Source organism: Lampetra fluviatilis, chromosome 66 (genome assembly GCF_964198595.1).
Source record: "Lampetra fluviatilis chromosome 66, kcLamFluv1.1, whole genome shotgun sequence".
Lineage (NCBI taxonomy): Eukaryota > Metazoa > Chordata > Hyperoartia > Petromyzontiformes > Petromyzontidae > Lampetra > Lampetra fluviatilis.
The window spans coordinates 3,820,187-3,839,924 of record NC_136340.1 but is presented as its reverse complement, the minus strand read 5'-3'; the positions used below and the strand labels follow the sequence as shown (position 1 = coordinate 3,839,924).

General features: G+C 61.5%; 1 protein-coding gene across 6 annotated transcripts in view; it reads right to left on the bottom strand.

Annotated features, from left to right (window-relative positions):
• USP9X (ubiquitin specific peptidase 9 X-linked) overlaps nucleotides 1–19,738 on the bottom strand; it is a 75,883-nt gene that overhangs the window by 11,045 nt on the left and 45,100 nt on the right. For all 6 annotated transcript variants that reach the window (XM_078882685.1, XM_078882691.1, XM_078882687.1 and 3 more), the window contains exons 28-40: nucleotides 18,960–19,068; nucleotides 17,821–17,967; nucleotides 16,471–16,617; nucleotides 15,681–15,888; nucleotides 13,906–14,162; nucleotides 11,367–11,629; nucleotides 10,105–10,278; nucleotides 7,398–7,539; nucleotides 5,465–6,398; nucleotides 4,881–5,004; nucleotides 3,825–4,215; nucleotides 1,416–1,545; nucleotides 632–817 (exon numbers count right to left, since the gene is read on the bottom strand). In XM_078882685.1, coding sequence (XP_078738811.1) covers nucleotides 632–817; nucleotides 1,416–1,545; nucleotides 3,825–4,215; nucleotides 4,881–5,004; nucleotides 5,465–6,398; nucleotides 7,398–7,539; nucleotides 10,105–10,278; nucleotides 11,367–11,629; nucleotides 13,906–14,162; nucleotides 15,681–15,888; nucleotides 16,471–16,617; nucleotides 17,821–17,967; nucleotides 18,960–19,068 — 3,212 coding nt within the window. The remainder of the gene's footprint in view (nucleotides 1–631; nucleotides 818–1,415; nucleotides 1,546–3,824; nucleotides 4,216–4,880; nucleotides 5,005–5,464; nucleotides 6,399–7,397; nucleotides 7,540–10,104; nucleotides 10,279–11,366; nucleotides 11,630–13,905; nucleotides 14,163–15,680; nucleotides 15,889–16,470; nucleotides 16,618–17,820; nucleotides 17,968–18,959; nucleotides 19,069–19,738) is intronic.

The window sequence follows — 19,738 nt, the reverse complement described above, 5'->3', positions numbered from 1 at the left end:
AGGTGAGGGTGTCAGTGGTGAGGGGGTCACGGTGGTGAGGGTGAGGAGGTCACGGTGGTGAGGGTGAGGGTGTCAGCGGTGAGGGTGAAGGGGTCACGGTGGTGAGGGTGAGGGGGTCAGTGGTGAGGGTGTCACAGTGGTGAGGGTGAGGGTGTCAGTGGTGAGGGTGAGGGGGTCACGGCGGTGAGGGGGGTCACGGCGGTGAGGGGGTCACGGCGTCAGTGGTGGTGGTGAGGGGGTCACGGCGGTGAGGGGGTCACAGCAGTGAGGGTGAACTTTTGTCTTTAGAACGACTTGTTGTTGTTGTTGTTGCATTTAGTTTGTTGTCCACCCCCCGCACCTCCTATTAGCACGGTTGGCTACATACGGTGCGACATACGTACGTACAACAACAACAACCGCCATTCGCCACTAAGTGGCGGTGACGTCACCACGACGCTTGTGCGGACAGGCACACGAGCACATGCACGCACACACACACAAAGACATGCACACAAGGACACACGCGCTTACGTAAGTACACAAAGACACGTACACACGCGCGTATGTACACACACACACACACGCATAAAGACACGCACGCACACGCGCACACACAGAGATGCACGCACGCAAGTCCCCCGCGTCTCACCGTTGACGGAGGACTGGCTGTAGCTGGAGACGTCGCAGCAGCGCACCAGGTGGGACACGACGGCGTAGAGCTTGCCCAGCTCCGCGTACTGGTACTTGATGGCGGGCCCGGGACCTTCGTCCAGGGACACCAGCATGAACGTCGCCGGGACGTTCAGCTTCAGCAGCTGCGTCTTCTCCGCCAAGCCTGAAGAATGGTGTGGGGTGGTGAGGCCACTCACGCGCCCTCCCACCGGCCCGCACGCCCACCCACCCACCCACGCCCACCCACCCACCCACCCACGCCCACCCACTCACCCACGCACTCACTCACTCACCCACGCACTCACTCACGCACTCACTCACCCACGCACCCACTCACCCACGCACTCACTCACTCACCCACGCACTCACTCACCCACGCACTCACTCACTCACCCACGCACTCACTCACCCACGCACTCACTCACTCACCCACGCACTCACTCACCCACGCACTCACTCACCCACGCACTCACTCACCCACGCACTCACTCACCCACGCACTCACTCACCCACGCAGGTTGGAGTACACCCATTCACCCACCCACACACTCACCCAGGTTGGAGTACACCCATTCACCCACCCACACACTCATCCAGGTTGGAGTACACCCATTCACCCACCCACACACTCACCCAGGTTGGAGTACACCCACGCACTCACCCACGCACTCACCCATTCGCTCACCCACACACTCACCCAGGTTGGAGTACACCCACGCACTCACCCACGCACTCACCCATTCACCCACCTACACACTCACCCAGGTTGGAGTACATGAGGAAGAGCTGGAAGTACTGGGTGAGGTGGCGGCCGTGCTCGGAGACTTCTCGCTTCAGCAGCGCGAGGACGGCACGGAGCAGATGGTCGCTCAGCGTCGCGTTGTCAAACAGCTGGGCAACACGGGGGGGGGGGGGGGGGGTGAGCGAGACGGTGGTGGGCAAGACGCATGTGCCCCCTACTGTCCCAACTCGCTGTGCTTTAGCCACCCGGCGCTCCGCTCGTTGTCGTGAGCAGCACTCTTCTGCCCACCGTTGTTGCTGGAAGGCGATTGCCTCCACCTGCCCAGTAGCGTCCTTCACGAGCCTCTTCCACAGAGGCCGATCTTGACACCGATGGATCAAGTTATTGGCAAGTCCACTCAGTTACATATCCTCTCGCACCATATCATTCCATCTCTTCTCTAGCCCGTGCCGTGCCGTTTTATCCCCCTCTATCCGGCTGAACACAGCTGCTTGGCCATGTGGTGGATGGGCATGTGGGCGACATGACCCAGCGAACGCAGCCTTGCCTGCCGGAGGACCTCACCGATGGGACTGTGTCCAGATCTTTAGAGGATTTGTGAGCTCCTCAAACAATCGATCCTGGTTAAACCCAGGATGGATCGTGGGTAGGCGAGCCTAAATGTTTCTAACCGGCGAAGATGCTCCATTAGGGGGGTCCACGTTTCGCAAGCGTAGAGGAGGGAGGGCATGACCGTGGCCGAGAAGACCCGAAGCTTCATGTGGAGTGACAGAGTAGGTAGCTTCCACACAGCGTTACGCAGCCGATGAAAAGATAATGCCGATTGACTGATTGGAAGTGAGCCCTCTGCTGTCAAACTGGAGACGGTCATGAGCACACCGCGCAGGTATGGAAACTCTCTACTCTCTCCACTACTGCCCCATCAGCAATTGGGAGTTGTGGGGGTGGAGTGTCCGATGGTACAAAATACCCAGGCAGGTGCTTAGTTTTGCTGGGGCTGATGGTAAGGCCCCAACTCTTAGGGGCAAGCTCCCGGTTCAGCAGCAGCGCTTTCAACTCCTCAGTGAGCAGCAATCACCAGATCATCGGCAAACATAACATAGTTGACCAATAGGAAGCCATCCTTCGACCACACCCGTACATCAATCAGCCTCCCATTGTATCTGTACCATATAGATATTCCTCCAGTACAGCCATGAAACGCTTCTCTCGAACGTGGTCGAAAAATAATGTGGGAGCCAGAAGACATCCCTATCGCACCCCAAGGTGAACAGGGAATGGCTCCGACTCCTGGTCACATGGCTTTACCCGGGCCCGCTCACCATCACGAAGGTCCTTAATGAGTGAGTAGGAAGTCAGGGATTTCGAAAGCACGAAGAAAAACCCAGAGGCCAGGCCTACCGATGGTATCATAGACCTTAACCAGGTCAATAAAGCAGAGCTGTAGGTCTTGTTGGAATTCACTACACCTCTGCTGTAGCAGACGGATAGAAAATATGGTATCTGTGCAGGACCGCCCTTTCCTGAAAACACTTTGGGGCTCCGCAAGCCTCTCCTCAGCTTGCCTGACAAGGCGATGTTGAATAATCCTTGCAAGGACCTTTCCTGGCTCACTGAGTGAGGAAGGAGATGCCCCTATAGTTGATAAAAGTGTGCGCTCCCCCTTTTTAAATAGGAGGAACCACCTTCCAATCCTGCGGAACCCATCCAGCGGTCCAGACAGTAATAATGATGTCGTATAGGCCAGTCCGCACAGAAACGCCACCCTCCCTCAGCAGTTTGCTTGGGAGATCATCTCTGACCGGTGCTTTTCCTGGTCTCAGACTCCGGATCGCCTTCCGTACTTCCTCAACAGATGGCACCTCAGTCAGTCAGTCACGAGGGGTGACTACTTCCAATATTTGAGGCAGGGCAGCCTCAGCAGGGTCATCCCCACTTTGCCCCATGATGTTTTCTAGGCTGAGGAATTTCACCTCCCCCAGGACCTCACAGAAATGCTCAGCAAATCTGCAAACCTCTTCCTGGGGGTCAGAGATCGGATCACTCACTCACGTACACACACACAGACGCGCGCGCACTCACTCACCTACGTACGCACTCACGTACACACACACTCACGAACACACACACACGCGCGCACTCACTCGCGTAAACACGCACACTCACACTCACATACACACACACACACACTCACGTACACACACACTCACATACACACGCACACACTCACGTACACACGCACACACTCACGTACACACACACACTCACGTACACACACACACACTCACGTAAACACGCACACTCGCACTCACTCACGCTCACGTACGCACTCACGTACGCACTCACGTACGCACACACGTACGCACTCACGTACGCACTCACGTACGCACTCACGTACGCACACTCACACACGAGCGCGCCTCCCCACCTGGTTGGTGGCCGCTCCACCCTGCGCCGCCGCCGCCGCCGCCGCGGCCGCTGCCGCCGCCGCCGTGGCCGCGACCGTCGCGGCCACGGCGGAGGAGGAGGCCGCGACGACGAGCGGCGGGGCCGGTGCCGCCGCCGGCGCCACCGCCGGAGGAGGCGGAGGAGGCGGCGGCGGGGGCGGCGGAGGAGGCGCCGGCGCGGGGCAGGGCCCGTCGGCGAGGGAGAAGTGGGCGAGGAAGACGAGCAGCTTGGCGAAGGCGCTGCGCACCTCCGTGCTGGGGCACTCCAGGAGGTACTCGGAGAAGCGTCCGGGCTGCTGGAAGAGGGCGTGGTGGGCGAACCAGTGGCGGCTCGCCCGGCTGTGCCGCAGCAGCAGGCACAGGGCGTCGTACCTGCAGGCGGCGCGGCCACGGCGGGGGAGGGAGAGAGAGTGGCGGGGGGAGGGAGAGAGAGTGGCGGGGGGAGGGAGACGAGATTGGCGGGGGGAGGGAGGGGAGAGGGGAGACGCGGCCAGAGATACGCGAGGAGGTGCGGCGAGGTGGGGAGACACGTACGTAAACGCGGGCGGCCGTTGCCGTGGTGGTGGTGGCGGTTGTGGTTTAGTGAATGCGGATGGCGGTTGTGGTGTGGTTGTGGTTACGTGAAGGGTTGTGGTACGGTTGTGGTGTGCTTGTGGTTACACGTGAACCGTGGCGGTTGTGTGGAGGTTGTGGTTACACGTGAAGGGTGGTGGTGGTGTGGAGGTTCTGGTTACGTGAAGGGTGGTGGTGGTTGTGTGGAGGTTGTGGTTACGTGAAGGGTGGTGGTGGTGTGGAGGTTGTGGTTACGTGAAGGGTGGTGGTGGTGTGGAGGTTGTGGTTACACGTGAAGGGTGGTGGTGGTTGTGTGGAGGTTGTGGTTACACGTGAAGGGTTGTGGTGGTTGTGTGGAGGTTGTGGTTACGTGAAGGGTTGTGGTGGTTGTGTGGAGGTTGTGGTTACGTGAAGGGTTGTGGTGGTTGTGTGGAGGTTGTGGTTACACGTGAGGGTGGTGGTGGTTGTGTGGAGGTTGTGGTTACCACTCGCTGGCCTGTCCGCGCACGGCCTTCTTGGTGTGGAAGGCCGTGGTGAAGAGGAAGCGTGCCGCAAGCTGCACGCTGATCATCGCCAGCTCCTCCGCCACGGGGCCCAGCTGCTCCTGGCCTGCACAACCACAGCAGCCACCGCCACCACAACAATATCATCAACCACCACCACAACAATATCATCAACCACAACCACCACCACCACAACCACCACAACATCACCAACCACCACCACAACATCACCAACTACCACCACCACAACATCACCAACCACCATCACCAACCACAACCGCCACCACCCACAGCCACAATATCAACCACAACCACCAGCACCACAATATCATCAACCAGAACCATCACCACTACCACAATATCACCAACCACAACCACCACCACCACCATTGCCACGATATCACCAACCACAACCACCTATCCTTGTATGTGTGTGCATGCATGCGTTGTGTGCGTGCGTGTACACGCAGTGTGCGTGCGCGTGCGTGAGTGCGTGTGTGTGCATGCGTGTGTGTGTGCGTGCGCGCGCGTGCGTGTGAGTGTGCGTGCGTGCGTGCGAGCCGTACCGGGCGGTAGGCTCAGGTAGAGGCTGTTGCAGGTGAGCAGCTTCTTCATGAAGTGGAAAAACTCGGGGCTGTACTGCATGCGGTTGTGCAGGAACTGCACGTTCTGCTTGCGCACCGCTCGCTCGATCGCCGCCGGCATCGCCACCGCCTGCTGCTGGTGCTGCTGCTGCTGCTGGCGCCCCACCGCCATGCCGGCCAGCAACCGCGCCAGCTCAGAGTCCCCGCTGCCACCGCCGCCGCCGGCGCTTCCACCGCCGCCGCCCCCGTGCGTCACGTCGGCGCGCTCGTAGAACAGGATGTAGGCGTTCCACCAGCGCTTCTGTCGCCGGAAGGACATGCGCTTCATCATGTGGTCGAACACCTCGCCCATGTACTCCCCGCCGAAGCACTGGTTCTTCATCTCCTCGTCGTCGTCCATCTTGCACTCGGTCACCTCGCCGTCGTCGAACTTGTACCAGCGGTTGGCGCCGCTCGGGGCTGCGTCGCGCTGCACGATGTACGAGTAGTAGTGCCCGCCGCTGGCCTGCCCGCTGTGCACCAGCACGCCCACCAGCCGGTAGCGGCTGCTGATGCCACCGTTGCCCGCGCCGCCCTGCTGCTGCTGCTGCTGCTGCGAAGCGGCGGCGGGGGGGGCGGGCGGTGCGGCGAGTTCCGAGGGGGACGGCGACGGCGGCGACGACGGTGCGGCTGCGGTGCCGGCCGCTGGCGCCAGCGGGGGCGGCGTGGGGCTCTCGCGGTCGGGCTGGATCTCCTCGCCGTCGACGCGCGCCAGCCCCGCCACCGTGTAGGGCTCCATGTCGAAGTCCCGCGGGAACTCGAAGTAGTCGTTGAACTTGATGGCGCACTCCCGCTCCCAGTCGTAGTCGAAGCGCTTCAGCTGGATGGCCAGCACTGGCGGCAGCTTCTTGATGCACAGACGCTTCACCGTGTCCACCTGAAAGGGGGGCGGCGGGGGAGAATCAGAATGAGAATATTTATACCGGGAAGAGGGATTTGATGCGCTATAAAGCCCTTGTTCACACACATGTGCAGTAGTACAGGGGGTCAGAATGTTACACCAACAAACGAGACAGAGAGTTTAGGGAGGAGATGGTGGGAGAGAAGCGATGGGAGATGTGGGGAACACGTGGGGGGAGGCACAGCAGGAGGACATGGGGACACGGCGAGACACAGACACCCACAGCCACGTGGACACGGGGATACACAGAGAGACACGGGGATACACAGAGAGACACGGGGATACACAGAGAGACACGGGGATACACAGAGACACGGGGACACACAGAGAGACACGTGGACACACAGAGACACGGGGATACACAGAGAGACACGGGGATACACAGAGAGACACGTGGATACACAGAGAGACACGGGGATACACAGAGAGACACGGGGATACACAGAGAGACACGGGGATACACAGAGAGACACGTGGACACACAGAGACACGGGGATACACAGAGAGACACGGGGATACGGGGACAGACACGGCGACACACACACAGGAGGGCACAACGTTGTCTTAGTCCGGTCAGAGGGTCCTTCCCCAGGCCTACAATGCAGACACGCGACGGGGCAGAGCGTTTCCGTCCGCACGCATGTCCGTGCGTGTGTGTGTGTGTGCGTCCGTGTGTGTGTGCGTGTGTGTGCGTGCGTTCGTGTGTGTGTGCGTGGGGGAGTGTCTCCTACATGTCTGATGCACCTGTCTGATCATCATCATTATTAGCAGTGAACAACGGTTAGCCCATGCACGTGTGTGTGTGTGTGTGTCTATGTATGGATGTGTGTCTATGTATGGATGTGTGTCTATGTATGGATGTATGCCCGGCCATGTCTGCTGCCCGCGTCTGCCTGCCCGGCATCAGACGCCCTCATCCGCTGCCTGCGTCTCCCCGCCCCCCCCCCACCCGCCTCCCCCCCCCCCCCGCCGTGCCTTCTTGTTGCACTTCTCGCAGTGGTAGGCGTTGGCTCCCTCCAGCAGGTCCCCCTTGACGTACTGCTCCAGCGACTCCAGCAGGTGCTGGTGGTTCCTGATGTCGATGTTCAGCGTCGTGAAGGACTCCTCGCGCTGGTACCTGGGGCCCCCGGCGGGCAACACACGACACGCACCGCTCGTCACGCCGGCTACGAGGCTGCGAGGCTGCGAGGCTGCGAGGCTGCGAGGCTGCGAGGCTGCGAGGCTGCGAGGCTGCGAGGCTGCGAGGCTGCGAGGCTGCGAGGCTGCGAGGCTGCGAGGCTGCGAGGCTGCGAGGCTGCGAGGCTGCGAGGCTGCGAGGCTGCGAGGCTGCGAGGCTGCGAGGCTGCGAGGCTGCGAGGCTGCGAGGCTGCGAGGCTGCGAGGCTGCGAGGCTGCGAGGCTGCGAGGCTGCGAGGCTGCGAGGCTGCGAGGCTGCGAGGCTGCGAGGCTGCGAGGCTGCGAGGCTGCGAGGCTGCGAGGCTGCGAGGCTGCGAGGCTACGAGGCTGCGAGGCTGCGAGGCTACGAGGCTACGAGGCTACGAGGCTGCGAGGCTGCGAGGCTGCGAGGCTACGAGGCTACGAGGCTACGAGGCTGCGAGGCTGCGAGGCTGCGAGGCTACGAGGCTACGAGGCTACGAGGCTGCGAGGCTACGAGGCTGCGAGGCTGCGAGGCTACGAGGCTACGAGGCTACGAGGCTGCGAGGCTGCGAGGCTACGAGGCTACGAGGCTACGAGGCTGCGAGGCTACGAGGCTACGAGGCTGCGAGGCTACGAGGCTACGAGGCTGCGGGAGTGCAGGGAGGTTCCCAGCCGCGAGGAGGCCGTGCGGCGAAGGAGCACGCGCCCGTCCATCTTGCGACGCAGCAGCCGTAGCCACGACTATCGCCACCGCCAACCAACGTCATCGGCACCATCACCACAATCATCATCGCCACTATCACCATCGCCATCATCATCACCATCGCCGCTATGGCGGCAACATCAAAGCCGCTTGTGCCACGCTAGGTGCGCCACCATTGCCAGCGGGCAGCGGAGGGAGAGCTGATTGAGAGCCGATTGGGAAGGTGGGTGGCGGTGATGGTGGGGAGGTGGGTGAGGGGGGTGTAGCATTGGGAGGGAGAGAGGAGCAGTGGGGAGTAGAGTGGAGTAGTGGGGAGGAGCAGAGTGGAGTAGTGGGAGGGAGAGTGGAGCAGGGTGGAGCAGAGTGGAGTAGTGGGAGGGAGAGTGGAGCAGGGTGGAGCAGAGTGGAGCAGTGGGAGGGAGAGTGGAGCAGGGTGGAGCAGAGTGGAGCAGTGGGAGGGAGAGTGGAGCAGGGTGGAGCAGAGTGGAGCAGTGGAAGGGAGAGTGGAGCAGGGTGGAGCAGAGTGGAGTAGTGGGAGGGAGAGTGGAGCAGGGTGGAGCAGAGTGGAGCAGTGGGAGGGAGAGTGGAGCAGGGTGGAGCAGAGTGGAGCAGTGGGAGGGAGAGTGGAGCAGGGTGGAGCAGAGTGGAGCAGTGGGAGGGAGAGTGGAGCAGGGTGGAGTAGAGTGGAGTAGTGGGAGGGAGAGTGGAGCAGGGTGGAGCAGAGTGGAGTAGTGGGAGGGAGAGTGGAGCAGAGTGGAGCAGAGTGGAGCAGTGGGAGGGAGAGTGGAGCAGAGTGGAGCAGAGTGGAGCAGTGGGAGGGAGAGTGGAGCAGAGTGGAGTAGTGGGAGGGAGAGTGGAGCAGGGTGGAGCAGAGTGGAGTAGTGGGAGGGAGAGTGGAGCAGGGTGGAGCAGAGTGGAGCAGTGGGAGGGAGAGTGGAGCAGGGTGGAGCAGAGTGGAGTAGTGGGAGGGAGAGTGGAGCAGGGTGGAGTAGTGGGAGGGAGAGTGGAGCAGGGTGGAGCAGAGTGGAGCAGTGGGAGGGAGAGTGGAGCAGGGTGGAGCAGAGTGGAGTAGTGGGAGGGAGAGTGGAGCAGGGTGGAGCAGAGTGGAGCAGTGGGAGGGAGAGTGGAGCAGGGTGGAGCAGAGTGGAGTAGTGGGAGGGAGAGTGGAGCAGGGTGGAGCAGAGTGGAGCAGAGTGGAGCAGTGGGGAGCAGAGTGGAGCAGAGTGGAGCAGAGTGGAGCAGAGTGGAGTAGTGGGGAGCAGAGTGGAGCAGAGTGGAGCAGAGTGGAGTAGTGGGAGGGAGAGTGGAGCAGAGTGGAGCAGTGGGAGGGAGAGTGGAGCAGAGTGGAGCAGAGTGGAGCAGTGGGAGGGAGAGTGGAGCAGAGTGGAGCAGAGTGGAGCAGAGTGGAGCAGTGGGAGGGAGAGTGGAGCAGAGTGGAGCAGAGTGGAGCAGTGGGGAGGGAGAGTGGAGCAGAGTGGAGCAGAGTGGAGCAGTGGGGAGTAGTGGGAGGGAGTGGAGCAGAGTGGAGCAGAGTGGAGCAGTGGGAGGGAGAGTGGAGCAGAGTGGAGCAGAGTGGAGCAGAGTGGAGCAGAGTGGAGCAGTGGGAGGGAGAGTGGAGCAGAGTGGAGCAGAGTGGAGCAGAGTGGAGCAGTGGGGAGCAGAGTGGAGCAGAGTGGAGCAGAGTGGAGCAGTGGGGAGCAGAGTGGAGCAGAGTGGAGCAGTGGGGAGCAGAGTGGAGCAGAGTGGAGCAGAGGGGAGCAGTGCGGGGGGGGGGTGATGGTGATGATGGTGATGATGGTGATGATGGTGGTGGGTGGATTGGCACGGCGTTGGCGCTGCTCACCGGTGAGGGCATCCCTTGCAGATCTTCTGGTCCGCGAAGGAGCCGCCCAGCACCTTGCTGAGCAGCGGGGGCTGCCCCAGGGCCTTGAGCGCCTCGTCCAGGCTGTCCACCAGCGAGTTGAAGAACTCGAGGGCGTCGTGCTGCTCACGCAAGTTCACCGGCTCTCCCCAAAGCCTGGCGGGGGGGGGGGGGCACGGGGGGGGGGGGGCACGGGGGGGGGGGCACGGGTGGGGGCACGGGGGGGGGCACGGGGGGGGGCACGGGGGGGGCACGGGGGGGGGCACGGGGGGGGGCACGGGGGGGGGCACGGGGGGGGGGCACGGGGGGGGGCACGGGGGGGGCACGGGGGGGGGCACGAGGGGGGGCACGGGGGGGGCACGGGGGGGGGCACGGGGGGGCACGGGGGGGGGCACGGGGGGGGCACGGGGGGGGGCACGGGGGGGGGCACGGGGGGGGGGGGGCACGGGGGAGGGGCACGGCGAGGAGGAACCGGTGAGCGACCGGTGAGCGTGCGGATTGAATGGATGGATGGACGTTCAACTTCTTAATGTCGGAAGAGACCCAGAGAGACCCAGAGACTCGTAAAAACACACAGAATCCAACACAGCTCCAGAGAGACCCACTCATGTTATGTTCAACTTCTTTGGCACCGTACGTAGCCAACCATGTGGATAGGAGGTACGGGGAAGGACAACGAGACGATGAGTGTGTGAGTGTGCGGATGAGTGTGTGGGTGAGTGTGTGGATGAGCGGGTGGGTGAGTGTGTGGGTGGGTGAGTGTGTGAGTGGGTGAGTGTGTGTATGGGTGGGTGAGTGTGTGGATGGATGAGCAGGTGCGTGAGTGTGTGAGTGTGTGGGTGAGTGTGTGTATGGGTGTGTGCGTGTGTGGATGAGCGGGTGGGTGAGTGTGTGGGTGAGTGTGTGTATGGGTGGGTGAGTGTATGGATGAGCGGGTGGGTGAGTGTGTGTGTGGGTGGGTGTGTGAGTGGGTGAGTGTGTATGGGTGAGTGTGTGTATGGGTGGGTGAGTGTGTGGATGGATGAGCAGGTGTGTGAGTGTGTGGGTGAGTGAGTGTGTGTATGGGTGTGTGCGTGTGTGGATGAGCAGGTGGGTGAGTGTGTGAGTGTGTGGGTGAGTGTGTGTATGGGTGGGTGAGTGTATGGTTGAGCGAGTGGGTGAGTGTGTGAGCGGGGGTGAGCAAGCGGATGAGCGAGCGCGCGTACGGACGGCGGCGCACGAGCGAGCGAGCCAGCGAGCCTCACCGGAACTGCCTCCAAAAGCCGCGGGGGACGTAGTACTGCAGCTTGGAGGCCGCCAGGTGTCCGAAGATCACCTGGAGCTGGCGCAGCACGCCCATGTTGTACTCCTTGCGCTCGCCGGTGCGGGTCCCAGACGGGGGGCGCTCCTCACCCCCCACGCCGCCCCCCACTCCCCCACCGCCCCCGCCGCCGCCGCCTCCTCCGCCGCCGCCACCGCCGCCGGAGCCCCCCGCAAACGGCGTCTCTTCGCGAGCGTCCACGTTACTCTGGGAGGGTGGGTGGGGGGGGCACGGGGTGGGGGGGCGGGGGGGCACGGGGTGGGGGAAGGCGCGGGGTGGGTCAGAATCAGCATCTATACTGCAGGGGGAAGACGGTGGGCTATGAAACTCTTTTTCACAGATGTGCAGTAAGAGCACAGGATAAGGATCAGTTGGGAGACGCGGTGGCTCGGAGATGTCAGCTACCACTACCACGTCAGCTACCACGTCAGCTACCACGTCAGCTACCACTACCACGTCAGCTACCACTACCACGTCAGCTACCACTACCACGTCAGCTACCACTACCACGTCAGCTACCACGACCACGTCAGCTACCTCGACCACGTCAGCTACCTCGACCACGTCAGCTACCTCGACCACGTCAGCTACCTCGACCACGTCAGCTACCACTACCACGTCAGCTACCACTACCACGTCAGCTACCACTACCACGTCAGCTACCACTACCACGTCAGCTACCACTACCACGTCAGCTACCACTACCACGTCAGCTACCACTACCACGTCAGCTACCACTACCACGTCAGCTACCACTACCACGTCAGCTACCACTACCAAGTCAGCTACCACTACCACGTCAGCTACCACTACCACGTCAGCTACCACTACCACGTCAGCTACCACTACCACGTCAGCTACCACTACCACGTCAGCTACCACTACCACGTCAGCTACCACTACCACGTCAGCTACCACTACCACGTCAGCTACCACTACCACGTCAGCTACCACTACCACGTCAGCTACCACTACCACGTCAGCTACCACTACCACGTCAGCTACCACTACCACGTCAGCTACCACTACCACGTCAGCTACCTCGACCACGTCAGCTACCACTACCACGTCAGCTACCACTACCACGTCAGCTACCACTACCACGTCAACTACCACTACCACGTCAGCTACCACTACCACGTCAGCTACCTCGACCACGTCAGCTACCTCGACCACGTCAGCTACCACTACCACGTCAGCTACCACTACCACGTCAGCTACCTCGACCACGTCAGCTACCACTACCACGTCAGCTACCACTACCACGTCAGCTACCACTACCACGTCAGCTACCACTACCACGTCAACTACCACTACCACGTCAGCTACCACTACCACGTCAGCTACCACTACCACGTCAGCTACCACTACCACGTCAGCTACCACTACCACGTCAGCTACCACTACCACGTCAGCTACCTCGACCACGTCAGCTACCACTACCACGTCAGCTACCACTACCACGTCAGCTACCACTACCACGTCAGCTACCTCGACCACGTCAGCTACCACTACCACGTCAACTACCACTACCACGTCAACTACCACTACCACGTCAGCTACCTCGACCACGTCAGCTACCACTACCACGTCAGCTACCACTACCACGTCAACTACCACTACCACGTCAGCTACCTCGACCACGTCAGCTACCACTACCACGTGTGTTAGGGTCGTGTGTGTGTGCGTTGGGGTCGTGTGTGTGTGTGTTGGGGTCGCATGTGTGTTGGGGTCGTGTGTGTGCATTGGGGCCGTGTGTGTGTATTGGGGTCGTGTGTCTGTGCGTTGGGGTCGCATGTGTGTTGGGGTCGTGTGTGTGTGTTGTGGTCGTGTGTGTGTGCGTTGGGGTCGTGTATGTGTTGGGGTCGTGTGTGTGTATTGGGGTTGTGTGTGCGTTGGGGTCGCATGTGTGTTGGGGTCGTGTGTGTGTGCGTTGGGGTCGCATGTGTATTGGGGTCGTGTGTGTGTGCGTTGGGGTTGTGTGTGTGTGCGTTGGGGTCGCATGTGTATTGGGGTCGTGTGTGTGTGCGTTGGGGTTGTGTGTGTGTGCGTTGGGGTCGCATGTGTATTGGGGTCGTGTGTGTGTGCGTTGGGGTTGTGTGTGTGTGCGTTGGGGTCGCATGTGTATTGGGGTCGTGTGTGTGTGCGTTGGGGTCGTGTGTGCACGTGTTGGGGTCGCATGTGTGTTGGGGTCGCATGTGCGTTGGGGTCGTGTGTGTGTGTAATGTGGTCGTGTGTGTGTATTGGGGTCGTGTGTGTGTGTGTATTGTGGTCGTGTGTGTGTGTGTGTGTATTGTGGTCGTGTGTGTGTTAGGGTCGTGTGTGTGTTAGGGTCGTGTGTGTGTGTTAGGGTCGTGTGTGTGTGTGTGTATTGTGGTTGTGTGTGTGTGCGTTGGGGTCACACGTGTGTGTGTGTGTGTGTAATGTGTGCGTGCGTGCGTATTAGGGGCGCGTCTGCGCGCGTTCGGCTGGCGCGTGCCAACCTCGGCGTCGGCGCGCTCGTCCCCCGACAGCTCCTCGTCGTTGTCACTGGCGGCGGTGCCGGCCGTGCCGGTGCCGGCCGAGGCCCCGGCGGTGCTGACGGCGAGCAGGCCGAGGCGCACGGCGGGGATCATGTAGAGCTGCTGGATCACCGAGTTCATGTAGCAGGTGGCGCCGGCGTTCTTGAGCCCCACGAAGCCCTTGGGGGGACGGGGCCCCACGGGGGGGAGGTACTCCCACTCCGTCAGGGGCTCCGTGCCTGCCGGGGGGGGAGGAGAGGGGGGGGTAGGAGAGGGGGGGTAGGAGAGGGGGGGGTAGGAGAGGGGGGGAGGAGAGGGGGGGTAGGAGAGGGGGGGTAGGAGAGGGGGGGGTTGGGAGGGTACAAGGAGGGGAGGCGCAGCAGGTTGGCGGCGCAGCTCACCGAGAGGGTGGTGAGCGTGGTGGTGGGGAGCGTGGTGGTGGTGAGCGTGGTGGTGGTGAGCGTGGTGGTGGTGAGCGTGGTGGTGGTGAGCGTGGTGGTGGTGAGCGTGGTGGTGGGGAGCGTGGTGGTGGGGAGCGTGGTGGTGGGGAGCGTGGTGGTGGGGAGCGTGGTGGTGGTGAGCGTGGTGGTGGGGAGCGTGGTGGTGGTGAGCGTGGTGGTGGTGAGCGTGGTGGTGGTGAGCGTGGTGGTGGTGAGCGTGGTGGTGGTGAGCGTGGTGGTGGTGAGCGTGGTGGTGGGGAGCGTGGTGGTGGGGAGCGTGGTGGTGGTGAGCGTGGTGGTGGGGAGCGTGGTGGTGGCGAGCGTGGTGGCGAGCGTGGTGGCGAGGGTGGTGGCGAGGGTGGTGGTGAGCGTGGTGGTGGTGAGCATGGTGGTGAGAGTGGTGGTCAGTGTGGTGGTGAGTGTGGTGGTGAGCGTGGTGGTGGAGAGCGTGGTGGTGGTGAGTGTGGTGGTGAGCGTGGTGGCGAGCGTGGTGGCGAGCGTGGTGGTGAGCGTGGTGGTGAGCGTGGTGGTGAGCGTGGTGGTGGCGAGCGTGGTGGTGGCGAGCGTGGTGGTGAGCGTGGTGGTGGTGAGCGTGGTGGCGAGCGTGGTGGCGAGCGTGGTGGTGAGCGTGGTGGTGAGAGTGGTGGTCAGTGTGGTGGTGAGCGTGGTGGTGAGCGTGGTGGTGGTGAGCGTGGTGGTGGTGAGCGTGGTGGTGGTGAGCGTGGTGGTGGTGAGCGTGGTGGTGGTGAGCGTGGTGGTGGTGAGCGTGGTGGCGAGCGTGGTGGCGAGCGTGGTGGTGGTGAGCGTGGTGGCGAGCGTGGTGGCGAGCGTGGTGGCGAGCGTGGTGGTGAGAGTGGTGGTCAGTGTGGTGGTGAGTGTGGTGGTGGTGAGCGTGGTGGTGGTTAGTGTGGTGGTGAGCGTGGTGGTGAGCGTGGTGGTGGTGAGTGTGGTGGTGAGCGTGGTGGTGAGCGTGGTGGTGGTGAGTGTGGTGGTGAGCGTGGTGGTGAGCGTGGTGGTGAGCGTGGTGGTGGTGAGTGTGGTGGTGAGCGTGGTGGTGAGCGTGGTGGTGAGCGTGGTGGTGAGCGTGGTGGTGAGCGTGGTGGTAGTGAGCGTGGTGGTGGTGAGCGTGGTGGTGAGCGTGGTGGTGGTGAGTGTGGTGGTGAGCGTGGTGGTGAGCGTGGTGGTGGTGAGTGTGGTGGTGAGCGTGGTGGTGAGCGTGGTGGTGGTGAGCGTGGTGGTGGCGAGCGTGGTGGCGAGCGTGGTGGCGAGCGTGGTGGCGAGCGTGGTGGCGAGCGTGGTGAGTGAGCGACCACTCACCGGTGTAGTACATCTCGGTGAGCGTGTCGGCGGTGAGGCGCAGGTTGGCGGCGCAGCCCACCGACAGGGCGGCCAGCAGGTCGAAGGCTGCGGTGAGCGACGAGGCGGAGCCGCACACCGGGATGGCCTGTGCCGCGGGCAGCTCGCCGGTGCGCTGGTGGTGCAGGAAGACTCGCGACGCCGGCAAGATGAAGTCGTCCATCAGCTCCTGCCGCACGCACAGAGACAAAGGTCCCCCGTGTAGCCTTTAACAGACTCGTGCACCCCGTGCGGTGCGTACGGTGCGTGCCGTTCGCGTGGATCGGTGCGTGCCGTGCAGTGTGTACGGTGCCGTGCAGTGTGTACGGTGCCGTGCGGTGTGTACGGTGCCGTGCGGTGTGTACGGTGCGTGCCGTTCGCGTGGATCGGTGCGTGCCGTGCAGTGTGTACGGTGCCGTGCAGTGTGTACGGTGCCGTGCGGTGTGTACGGTGCCGTGCGGTGTGTACGGTGCGTGCCGTTCGCGTGGATCGGTGCGTGCCGTGCAGTGTGCACGGTGCCGTGCAGTGTGTACGGTGCCGTGCGGTGTGTACGGTGCCGTGCGGTGTGTACGGTGCCGTGCAGTGTGTACGGTGCCGTGCAGTGTGTACGGTGCCGTGCGGTGTGTACGGTGCCGTGCGGTGTGTACGGTGCCGTGCGGTGTGTACGGTGCGTGCCGTACGCGTGGATCGGTGCGTGCCGTGCGGTGTGTACGGTGCGTGCCGTACGCGTGGATCGGTGCGTGCCGTGCGGTGTGTACGGTGCGGCCCTCACCTTGATGAGGTTGGCTCCCCCCTTTTCAGAGCCGATGTGGAACTTCTTGTCGGGCGTCTGGAATGCGAGCAGCTCGCGCGACACGCCCAGGTGGCCTTCCAGCAGCTGCTCCTCCACGCCCGTCTCGCCCGTCAGCTTCACCTGGTCCTGCACCGTCAACATCATCACCGCCATCATCACCATCACCGCCATCATCACCACCATCATCACCGCCATCATCACCACCATCATCACCGCCATCATCACCACCACCATCGCCATCACCGCCATCATCACCATCATCACCACCATCATCACCGCCATCATCACCATCATCACCACCATCATCACCGCCATCATCACCACCACCATCATCACCATCACCGCCATCATCACCATCACCACCATCATCACCACCACCGCCATCATCACCGCCATCATCACCGCCATCATCACCACCATCATCACCACCATCATCACCACCATCATCACCACCACCATCATCACCACCATCACCATCACCACCATCACCACCACCATCACCATCACCACCATCATCACCACCATCATCATCATCACCGCCATCATCACCACCACCACCATCACCACCACCATCATCACCACCACCATCACCACCATCATCATCACCGCCATCATCATCACCGCCATCACCACCATCATCACCACCATCACCACCACCATCATCACCACCACCATCACCATCACCACCACCATCACCACCACCATCACCACCATCATCACCACCATCATCACCATCACCACCACCATCATCATCACCACCATCATCACCGCCATCATCACCACCACCATCATCATCACCATCATCACCACCATCACCATCACCACCATCATCACCACCATCACCATCACCACCATCATCACCACCACCATCATCACCGCCATCATCACCACCACCACCATCACCACCACCATCATCACCACCACCATCACCACCATCATCATCATCACCGCCATCATCATCACCGCCATCATCACCATCACTACCATCATCACCATCATCACCATCATCACCACCATCATCACCACCACCATCATCACCACCACCATCACCATCACCACCATCACCACCATCATCATCACCATCATCAACAGCAGCAGCAGTGGCATCAGTAGCAGCTGTCACGTCTCGAGTTAACCTGCACCGCAGCCAACACCATCAGCAGCAGTAGCATCAGCAGCAGTGTTATCAGCAGCAGCAACATCAGCAGCAGTGGTATCAGCAGCAATTCCATCACCACCACCACCATCACCACCATCACCACCACCACCATCACCACCAATGCCACCGTCGCCATCACCACCATCACCACCACCACCACCACCACGTACCCGGATGCGCTTGAGCCACTCGATCTCATTGTTGAGCTGCACCTCGGCGTTCTGCACGGCGATGCTGCTGATCGACGCGTAGTTGAGCAGCCGGCACAGCAGCGTGAAGTAGTCGCCGCATTGACGCGCGCACTCACGCACCGTCGTCTAATGCACACACAGACACACACACACAGACACACACAGCATTAAAGAGACACACAGACACACCACGCCGCATTAATACACACAGACACACCACGTTGCATTAATACACACAGACACACCACGCCGCATTAATACACACAGACACACCACGCCGCATTAATACACACAGACACACACAGAGACACGGCAATAACACAGGGAGCAGCATGAAGTAGTCGCCGCACTGTATGTACCCGTGTGTGTGTACCAGCGTGTGTGTGTACCAGCGTGTGTGTGTGTACCAGCGCGCGTGTGCGTGTGTGTGCACCTGTGCGTGTGTGTGTGTACCCGTGTGTGTGTGCATGTGTGTGTACCTGTGAGCGTGTGTGTGTGTGCACCTGTGCGTGTGTGTGTACCCGTGTGTGTGTGCATGTGTGTGTACCTGTGAGCGTGTGTGTGTGTGCACCTGTGCGTGTGTGTGTACCCGTGTGTGTGTGCATGTGTGTGTACCTGTGAGCGTGTGTGTGTGTGCACCTGTGCGTGTGTGTGTACCCGTGTGTGTGTGCATGTGTGTGTACCTGTGAGCGTGTGTGTGTGTGCACCTGTGCGTGTGTGTGTACCAGCGTGTGTGTGTGTACCAGCGCGCGTGTGCGTGTGTGTGCACCTGTGTGTGTGTGTGTACCCGCGCGTGTGTACCCGCGCGTGTGTACCCGCGTGTGTGTGCATGTGTGCGTACCTGTGAGCGTGTGTGTGTGTGCACCTGTGCGTGTGTGTGTACCAGCGTGTGTGTGTACCAGCGTGTGTGTGTGTACCAGCGCGTGTGTGTGTACCTGTGCGTGTGTGTGTGTACCCGGTGTGTGTGTACCCGCGTGTGTGTGTGCATGTGTGCGTACCTGTGAGTGTGTGTGTGTGCACCTGTGCGTGTGTGTGTACCTGCGCGTGTGTGTGCACCTGCGCGTGTGTGTGTGTACCTGCGCCTGTGTGTGCACCTGCGCGTGTGTGTGCGCGCTCACCCCCAGCACTGTGAAGAGCAGCGTGATGAAGAAGATGATCGGCCGGTTGCCCATGCAGCACTTGGTGGCCATCAGGAAGAATTGCTCCTGAGCAGTTTGCCTGATTGGCCTGACAACAAAGACAAAGGTCCCCCCCCCCCCATGTAGCCTTCACACAACCACCGGGGCAAGTGCTGGCTTGTCACGAGTAGCAGCAGTGCCTATGAAGGCCACACACACAGAGACGGGCACAAAGACGAAGGTCCCCCGTGTAGCCTTAACGGACTGTTGGGGCAAGTGCGGCACTGCCGTCTTTCCTACACGCCGCGCCAGGTACACCGTTTAGGACCACGTCGACCTAGCGAAGGGCCCACGAACAGCTTCAGCTATTCCCCACTGTTTTGGTCGTGAGCGGGAATCGAACTCGGGTCGCCGGGCTCACAGCGCAGTGCGCCAACCACTGCGCCGCCGCTCCCCATACACACGCACAAGCACAGGTGTCGCTCCGAATGAGCCGAGCGGCATTATCTTTTCAGCAGCCGTGTAACGCTGCTGCGTGGAAGCTCCTTTGTCTATCGCTCCACACGAAGCTTCCAGTCTTCTCGGGCACATTCATTCCCTCCCTGTTTCTATTCTTGAGAAATGTGGAGCCTTGTATGAGAGAGGAACATCTGCGCAGGTTTGAAGAAGTTAGGCTTGGCATGACGACGATCGATTGTGGGTTTAACCAGGCTGCATTACAACTCCTCTAGACAACCCCATCAATTGAGCTCCTCCGGCAGGCGAAGCTTCATTTGGCT